This window comes from Lolium rigidum, chromosome 6 (genome assembly GCF_022539505.1).
Source record: "Lolium rigidum isolate FL_2022 chromosome 6, APGP_CSIRO_Lrig_0.1, whole genome shotgun sequence".
In the NCBI taxonomy this organism is placed as follows: domain Eukaryota; kingdom Viridiplantae; phylum Streptophyta; class Magnoliopsida; order Poales; family Poaceae; genus Lolium; species Lolium rigidum.
The window spans coordinates 196,427,514-196,437,084 of NC_061513.1; the positions used below are offsets into that span (position 1 = coordinate 196,427,514).

At 42.3% G+C, this 9,571-nt stretch overlaps 1 protein-coding gene across 1 annotated transcript; it reads left to right on the top strand.

Annotated features, from left to right (window-relative positions):
* Positions 1–795: 795 nt before the first annotated feature.
* On the top strand, positions 796–3,167 carry LOC124667235 (metal transporter Nramp6-like). Its single transcript, XM_047204542.1, has 4 exons — positions 796–1,151; positions 1,744–1,880; positions 2,050–2,702; positions 2,805–3,167. The coding sequence occupies exons 1-4, from the start codon at positions 811–813 to the stop codon at positions 3,015–3,017; spliced, it is 1,344 nt and encodes a 447-aa protein (XP_047060498.1). The 5' UTR covers positions 796–810; the 3' UTR covers positions 3,018–3,167.
* The last annotated feature ends 6,404 nt before the right edge of the window (positions 3,168–9,571 follow it).

Genomic DNA, 9,571 nt, shown 5'->3' on the forward strand with positions numbered 1-9,571 from the left:
GCCATAATTTTTTTGGTAGACAGTGGACGACGTTGAACCATTGCCACGTGTCAACTCATAAGTCCGTGTGCTCAGTAGAATTTCATCTATCGGTTTCTTGGAGGTGTTTATAGGGGTAGAATATGCCTGCGTTCATATAGGTGAGTGTGCGTATTTTTAAGTGTCTACGTTTGTACTGTGTTTTGTAATATTATTAGAGTAAAAAAAAGCATCACGCCACGAAGACAGAAATCAGGGCGGCATGGCATGGCCGCCGGGAGGCTCACGATGGCCAGTGGTGTGCGTCGTGCCCTTGCTAGAGCAGCCGCGTTTAATGAACACGCGAGTCAAATAGCGTCTCCGTACATTCGACTTCTTTCGCCTGTACCGTTCACGCACGACGCATGCAGGCATGTGAGGCCGCTCGCTCATCATTTTGGCCTCATGGATTTCCGGAGCGTATTTAGTTTTGCGCAACGAGGATCATATGGCAACCTCGGGCATCCTCCAGCCACAGGAGTCCCCGAAACATCCGGCGAACAAGGCCGGCCGGCGCCAGCATTTGCGCGACCGTTCCCCGCCCGTCCCATGGCCGCCGCCGGGGACCTCGCCGTGTGCGCCAGCCCCGACGTCGAGGCGCACGCGCTCCTCCGCCCGTCGTCCTCCTCTTCCTCCTCTGATGACGAGTGCGCCTTCGAGCCGGCCGAGAAGATCATCGTGTCCATCGCTACCGACCCCGACGCCGACGACGAGGACATCTTCGCCTCCACCGGCCGCGCGCCGCCCTTCTCGTGGCGCAAGCTCTGGCTCTTCACGGGGCCGGGGTTCCTGATGAGCATCGCCTTCCTCGACCCGGGCAACCTCGAGGGCGACCTCCAGGCCGGTGCCACCGCCGGCGACACGCTGCTCTGGCTGCTCCTCTGGGCCACCGCCATGGGCCTGCTCGTCCAGCTGCTGGCCGCGCGCCTCGGGGTGGCCACCGGGAAGAACCTCGCCGAGCTATGCCGCGACGAGTACCCGGACTGGGTGCGCCGCGCGCTCTGGCTCATGGCCGAGGTCTCCATGGTCAGCGCCGACATCCAGGAGGTCATCGGGAGCGCCATTGCCATCAAGATCCTCAGCCGCGGCTTCCTTCCCATCTGGGCCGGCGTTGTCATCACTGCATTAGACTGGTAAGCTTAATTTGCTCGCCGCTGCTTATGCTGTTGGGATGCACTGCTGGAGTGCTTGGTATGAGTTGCATAGCCTGAAATTTGGTCAAACTAGTATCAATGTGTAGATTCGGTTGCAAAAACTGCAAGTTTGATCATGTTAGTCTCACTTTTTAGTATTTTTTTTTTGGTCGGTTCCACCAGTGCATCACTTAGAATTGTTACTAGTCAGTGTGCATTTGCATTTTCCTGGTGGAGGAACGGCAAAGAAGGAGCAACATTTATCGGATCGATACATGACCTGCTAGAGATCGTTTTCTGTTCAACATCATAGGTGATTAGGACTGAACATTTTTCTTTGGACATATCAGAGATGTGACTGTTATTTCATCATTTTGGTTTCTAGACAATATACATGAAAACTAGCATATGAGTAACAACTAACAAGAGGAATGACGTTGTGTCATTTTACATTATCTGAATTCCTGCATTTAGCACCAGTACATTTGCAATTTGCTTGCTGACATCATGAACATTTATTTTTGCTGTACTAGTTATTATTTGAATGTCCAGAAGTTTTCACCCCACTTACCTTCATATACTTTTTCACCAGCTTTATCTTTCTTTCCCTTGAGAACTATGGAGTGAGAAAATTGGAGGCTTTATTTGCAGTTCTGATTGCAATAATGGCCTGGTCCTTCGCGTGGATGTTCATAGAAGCCAAACCCAGCGGGAAAGACCTAATCATTGGTAAGTCTATTTTTCTGCTGGACTGTTCATACTCCCTCCGATCCATAATAAGTGTCGGAGCTTTAGTTCAAATTTGTCTCCGACACTTATTATGGATGAGAGGGAGTAATATATTTCACTTGATCTACATTCTTCTCCAGTTGACCGGAGCATAATCTCTGCCAAACAGGTATTTTGGTTCCTAAGCTGAGCTCAAGAACACTAAGGCAAGCAGTTGGGATAGTCGGATGTGTCATCACGCCACACAACGTGTTCCTCCATTCCGCCCTCGTGCAATCACGAAAGATCGACCAGAATAAGGAATACCAAGTCCGCGAAGCGTTGAGGTACTACAGCATCGAATCAACCTTGGCACTGGTAGTGCCCTTCATGATAAACCTGTTTGTCACGACGGTTTTCGCAAAAGGGTTTTACGGTACCGAAGTGGCGGGCACCATTGGGCTTGAAAATGCTGGACAGTATCTCCAAGACAAGTTTGGGGGAGATTATTTCCCCATCCTGTCTATCTGGGGAGTTGGCTTACTAGCCGCCGGCACGAGCAGCACCATAACCGGCACCTATGCTGGTCAGTTCATAATGGACGGGTTTCTGAATTGGAGGCTGAAGAAATGGATGAGGGCGATTATCACTAGGAGCTTCGCGATCGTGCCGACTATAGCTGTCGCTCTGTACTTCAACACCACTGAATCTGCGCTGGATGTTCTCAATGAGTGGCTCAATGTGCTGCAGTCGGTTCAGATCCCGTTCTCGCTCATACCACTGATAACGTTGGTGTCCAAGGAGGAGGTCATGGGAGTGTTTAAGATAGGATTGACAACGCAAGTAAGTAAATGGTGTCTGATAATATGTTCCAGTGTTTCAGTTTAGGAAAATCGTTACGGGTTACACATACAAGTCTGAACTAACTAAGGAGTATTGGTGCAGATTGTGACATGGACAGTTGCGTCTCTGCCAATCGTGATCAACGGCTACCTCTTGCTGGATTTCTTCTCCTCGGAGATCAGAGGCCCGATATCTGGCTCGCTACTCTGCGTGGCTGTGCTCGCTTATGCCGCGTTCCTACTGTATCTTATCCTCCGGTGCACGGAGCTGTCTAACCATGTATTTAGACCAGTAAACAAGAATAGCTTCACATGAATATGGGTAGGGTGTATAGTTGAATCAGTTTTGTTGTACCATAGCTTAATGATTTAGGATCATGTAGTAGATTTTACGAAAGACTTGAGAAGGATGATCTTCAGTTGAGAAGAGCTTGTATATCTTGTAATTCTATAGTTCGTTCTATGAAGTGACAAATAGAGGCCGAGATATATGTAGCCCTTTATTTTTTAAAAACTGAAAATTTATTTGAAGTTTTAAAAATTATGAAAAAAATCCTAGATCTACTCAACAATGTAGCCTACAAGTTTGTCAAATCTTAATGTAAAATTCCTTATATTCTAGGCTACACAAAAATGATAAAATATGACAAGTTTTATAGTTTTGAAATGTGCATTATTCACTATACTCAGTTTCACACATTTTTCATTTTTGTAAATCCTAAACTATAAATAATTTCAAACTGACATTTGACACATTTGTAATATACATCATGCATACGTCTAAGATTTTTTTCGGTTTTTTTCTAAAACTTCAAAATATGATTTTAATTTTTTTAAAAATGGCTACATGTAGCTCGGTCTCAATATGTAGTTACCGATCCTTTGAACTGACGAATAGTGCAAGAGAAACACAGCTCTGCAGCATCCCAATGTTTTTACGTAGATTTATTTTCAAGTAAAAAATAGTAGATTTTTTGTGAAAAAGGGAAGCATAGCCCTGCCTTTGTGTTGATCCATGCGTATAGATATTTATTGCATTATTAAAGTTTACATCTCAAAACAAATACTAGTACATCGCTTAGTGGTCACACAAGGCTGATACAATTTTTTGATAGTGAAATCACAGGAGCAGCCCTTTCATGATGAATTTTTCTATTAAATGGATCCCAATGTTTTTACGTAGATTTATTACAATGGTGGAGAAGGAGGAAGATTATACCATGAGAATGTTGGTACATGGATCAATCATCTAAATAGAAAAAAAACAGAATGAGAGATATGTCCACGTACGGGTCCAGTGGCACGTCAAAGGAATAAACTTCCAAAGGAAGTGTGTTTTTTTTTTTTTGCGAACACAGTACAATCAAAGGCGCTCATACATACGCGCACACACTCACCCCTTTGAAGGCACGCACGCACACCCTACCCTTATGAGCACCTCCAAGATACTGCATCGAAGAACTGATCCGGCGGGTCTTGAGATTGACGAAGTCACCACAGGCGCCTCGTTGTCGACGGGAACGTCGCCTCCCACTGAAGAATATTCCGCCTTTATGAGACACCGAAGTGTCAAAACTGGGATTTGAACTCTGGTGGGCTGGGGATGCCACTGCCCTCCTAACCATCCAACCACATGTTGGTTCTCAAGGAAGTGTGTTTCGACCACTTAAAAAAACTCATTTCCAATGTGCCACGTGGCCGAGAAGTACAAACTCTAACTTGGACTTGACCTTTAATTTTTTATTCATCTCATTTAATCATATATTTTTATAGTATATTATTAGGTGTTGATGGGATGAAAGTCATGTGTATGATTCTACATAAAATGTTTTCAAAGGGACAATCAACAAATAAATGTCAACATTTTTATTTTCTTACCAATTCTTTTTTATCTAGGTTATCTTTTGGAAAGATTTCTTTTCTATGCAAGAACCACATAAAACTTGTAACTTTTATTGGTACTTTTATCTTCGAAATATACTTATGCAAATATCTATTATGTGAAGGAGATATGCCCTAGAGGCAATAATAAAGTGGTTATTATTTATATCTTTATGTTTATGATAAATGTTTATATATCATGCTATAATTGTATTAACCGAAACATTAGTACATGTGTGATATGTAGACAAACAAGAAGTCCCTAGTATGCCTCTTAAACTAGCTTGTTGATTAATGGATGATTAGTTTCATAATCATGAACATTGGATGTTATTAATAACAAGGTTATATCATTGTATGAATGATGTAATGGACACACCCAATTAAGCGTAGCATAAGATCTCGTCATTAAGTTATTTGCTATAAGCTTTCGATACATAGTTACCTAATCCTTATGACCATGAGATCATATAAATCACTTATACCGGAAAGGTACTTTGATTACACCAAACACCACCGCGTAAATGGGTGGCTATAAAGGTGGGATTAAGTATCCGGAAAGTATGAGTTGAGGCATATGGATCAACAATGGGATTTGTCCATCCCGATGACGGATAGATATACTCTGGGCCCTCTCGGTGGAATGTCGTCTAAATGTCTTGCAAGCATATGAATGAGTTCATAAGAGACCACATACCACGGTACGAGTAAAGAGTACTTGTCGAGAGACGAGGTTGAACAAGGTATAGAGTGATACCGAAGATCAAACCTCGGACAAGTAAAATATCGCGTGACAAAGGGAATTGGTATCGTATGTGAATGGTTCATTCGATCACTAAAGTCATCGTTGAATATGTGGGAGCCATTATGGATCTCCGGATCCCGCTATTGGTTATTGGTCGGAGTGAGTACTCAACCATGTCCGCATAGTTCACGAACCGTAGGGTGACACACTTAAAGTTGGATGTTGAAATGGTAGAACTTGAATATGGAATGGAGTTAGAATATTTGTTCGGAGTCCCGGATGAGATCCCGGACATCACGAGGAGTTCCGGAATAGTCCGGAGAATAAGATTCATATATAGGATGTCATTTTATGTGAATTAAAATGTCGCGGAAGGTTCTATGGAAGGTTCTAGAAGGTTCTAGAAAAGTCCGGAAGAAACCACCAAGGAAGGTGGAGTCCACATGGGACTCCACCTCCATGGCCGGCCAACCCTAGTGGGGAGGAGTCCCAAGTGGACTCCCCTTAGGGGGCCGGCCAACCCCCACATGGGAGGTGGAACTCCCACCTTGGTGGGAGTCCTAGCTTGGCTAGGTTTCCCCCCTCCTATGGAAGGTTTTTGGTTCGGGTCTTATTCGAAGACTTGGACACCACCTCTTGGGGTTCCACCTATATAATGAGGGGCCAAGGGAGGGGGCCGGCCACCCCAAGCACCACAAGGTGGCCGCACCACTAGATGGCCGGCGCCCTCCTCCCAAACCCTAGCCGCCCCTCTCTCCTCTATAGTTCCCGCACGCTTAGCGAAGCTCCGCCGGACTTCTCCACCACCACCGACACCACGCCGTCGTGCTCGTCGGATTCAAGAGGAGCTACTACTTCCGCTGCCCGCCGGAACGGGGAGGTGGACGTCGTCTTCATCAACAACCGAACGTGTGACCGAGTACGGAGGTGCCGCCCGTTCGTGGCGCCGAAAGCGATCGTGATCAAGATCTTCTACGCGCTTTTGCAAGCGGCAAGTGATCGTCTACCGCAGCAATAAGAGCCTACTCTTATAGGCTTTGGAATCTCTTCAAGGGTTAGTCTTGATCATCCCCTCGTTGCTACCGTCTTCTAGATTGCATCTTGGCTTGGATTGCGTGTTCGCGATAGGAAAATTTTTGTTTTCTATGCAACGTTTTCCTACAGTGGTATCAGAGCCGTGTCTATGCATAGATGGTTGCACGAGTAGAACACAATGGTTTTGTGGGTGTTGATGCTCTTGTTATCTTTAGTTGAGTACTTTGCATCTTTATGGCATAGTGGGATGAAGCGGCTCGGACTAACTTTACATGACCGCGTTCATGAGACTTGTTCCTCGTTCGACATGCAACTTGTATTGCATAAGAGGCTTTGCGGGTGTCTCGTCTCTCCTACTATAGTAAAGATTCAATTTACTCTTCTATTGACAACATTAGTATCAACGTTGTGGTTCATGTTCGTAGGTAGATTAGATCTATATCGAAAACCCTAAACCACGTAAAATATGCAAACCAAATTAGAGACGTCTAACTTGTTTTTGCAGGGTTTGGTGATGTGATATGGCCATAATGTGATGATGAATATGTATGAGATGATCATTATTGTATTGTGGCAACCGGCAGGAGCCTTATGGTTGTTTTTAAATTTCATGTTGAGTAGTATTTCAAAGTAGTTGTAATAGTTGCTACATGAGGTGAACAACCATGAAGACGGCGCCATGAACCTTGACGCTACGCCGACGATGATGGAGATCATGCCCGTTGATGATGGAGATCATGTCCGTGCTTTGGAGATGAAGATCAAAGGCGCAAAGACAAAAGGGCCATATCATATCACATATGAATTGCATGTGATGTTAATCCTTTATGCATCTTATTTTGCTTAGAACGCGACGGTAGCATTATAAGATGATCCCTCACATTAATATCAAGATAATAAAGTGTTCTCCCCTCGTATGCACCGTTGCATTGTTTGACGTTTTGAAGCATCTCGTGATGATCGGGTGTGATAAACTCAACATACAATGGGTGTAAGCCATGTTGCACACGCGGAATACTTGGGTTTGCTTGACGAGCCTAGCATGTACAGACATGGCCTCGGGACAATGGAAACCGAAAGGTTGAACACGAGTCATATGGATGATATGATCAACATGTTGATGTTCACCATTGAAACTACATCATCTCACGTGATGATCGGTTTTGGTGTAGTGGATTTGGATCGTGTACCACTTTACAACTATGAGGGATGTTGTATTAAGTGGGAGTTCATTAGTAATTAGATTAAAACATGAACTAATTATCATAAGCAAAGTCTGAGTAGTATTTTGAATTAATTTTGTAGTATTGGCATCCGTTTACTACTATGCGCTAGTCTTATAATTGAGATAGAAATACTGTTAAAATCTGACTAGAAACTTTACGGATTGGTACCGTATTGTTAATGAATCAAGAAATGATTAAGTCCTATTGCAAACTTTTAGTAAAACTCACTTTGTTGATTCAGAGAGCTATGGTTTCAATTAGTACCTAAAGTTATCTTGTCTCCGTGAAACTTGAAGTTCAAATCTGTTTGAAAAGTAAGGAGCTGAAAATTTAGTTTTCAGAAATAATCAAGGTACGAGATATATGTGATATCTAAGACCTTATTGCAAGATGATAGAATATAAATTTGGTGAGACTACATAAACTCATAAGTTTTATGGGAATGTATGAAGGTTGAAGACGCCAGGCGTCACAATCCTCCAACTATTGGGGCACTAACGATATTCGCATATCCATGAAGTGATTATCCTTAGTATGCACCGTTGCTAAGACTCGTCGTTTCGAAGCATCACGTGATGATCGGGTGTTATAGATTCTACGTGTGCTTCCAACGGGTGCAAGCCAGTTTTGCATATGCGAATACTAAGGTTTAAACTTTATGAGCCTAGCATGTACAGACATGGTCTCAGAAAGTTATCATGAATTGATGGATAAAATTATGAGTGAAATTGTTCATCGTATTACAAATTTACTAATAGTGAAATCTGAAACACTTGTCATATGATGATCAACTTCAAAGTAAGAACCTCAAGGTTATTGGTATTTGACCAACAAACCTAGAAGTTATTGATGTTGAAATGTTTTTCTGAATAATGAGGAAAGCTAAAAGAGAAACTGCAAAAGATATTTTGGCAAAAGAAAAGAAAAAGACTAGAAAGTCTAGCTCAGGTGTATATAAATGATATACATGTTATGGTTGTATTCCTACTTAAGTCACACAATGAAATTCTTGGGTATTAGTACCATATTGGTTGGTATGAAGTGTCATACAAAACAACGCAATACAAGAATACAATGGCCTAAGTGACTGACAAGGAATATGATAGAAATGCACGTCTGGAACAAAATAAAGTGTTATTATGTTCGTCGTTGGCATTCTATCTAGCCCTTAGAATTTATAATAAAGAACTTAATAATTGTTATTTTGCTCCGGTCAAATGAAAACAATGAGTTGTTCAAATTATGACATTACCCCATGTACGATGGATAAGTTATTATAAATCTTAATGGTGAAACACACATACATAACACTGACGCTAAAAATGCCATAAGGCAAATGATTTGAATTCCACTTATTTGTGGAACCGCAATTTAGGTCATGTTAGAAAGGATCGCATGAAGGAACTCCATGCAAATGGATTTTTGGAGTCATTCGATTTGTTGAATCGTTTGGCACTTGCAAAATCTTTTCTAAAAGGTAATGACTGAAATACCGTTCATAGGCCGAAGAGTTGAACGGGCAACTAACTTAGTGAAAACATACATAATGATATATGTGGTTCACTGGGCATAGTTGTGTGCGGAAGATTCTTCTACTTCATGAAAACTTTCAAACAATGAATTGAGTATATATGTGGATATATTCAATAAGGAAAAGTTTGAAACATTTGAATGGATTCAAATAAATTTCAGCATGAAGTAGAAATCATCGTAATAGAAAAGTCAAATATCTATGATTGGATCATAGTGGAAATATTTGAATTACTAGTTTTAGCGAACATCTAAGAGAGTTATGAAACTGTTCTACAACTTACGTTTCTTGGGGTATCATAGTGATGATGAAGTATCCAAGAGATATATCCAAACTTTGTTGGATCAATGATGAGATAAAATATTGATGCCATTATATTTTTGTGGATTATGCTTTAGTGACTACCGCTTTTACACTGAATAGAGCATCATCATGATCCGTTGAAATGACAC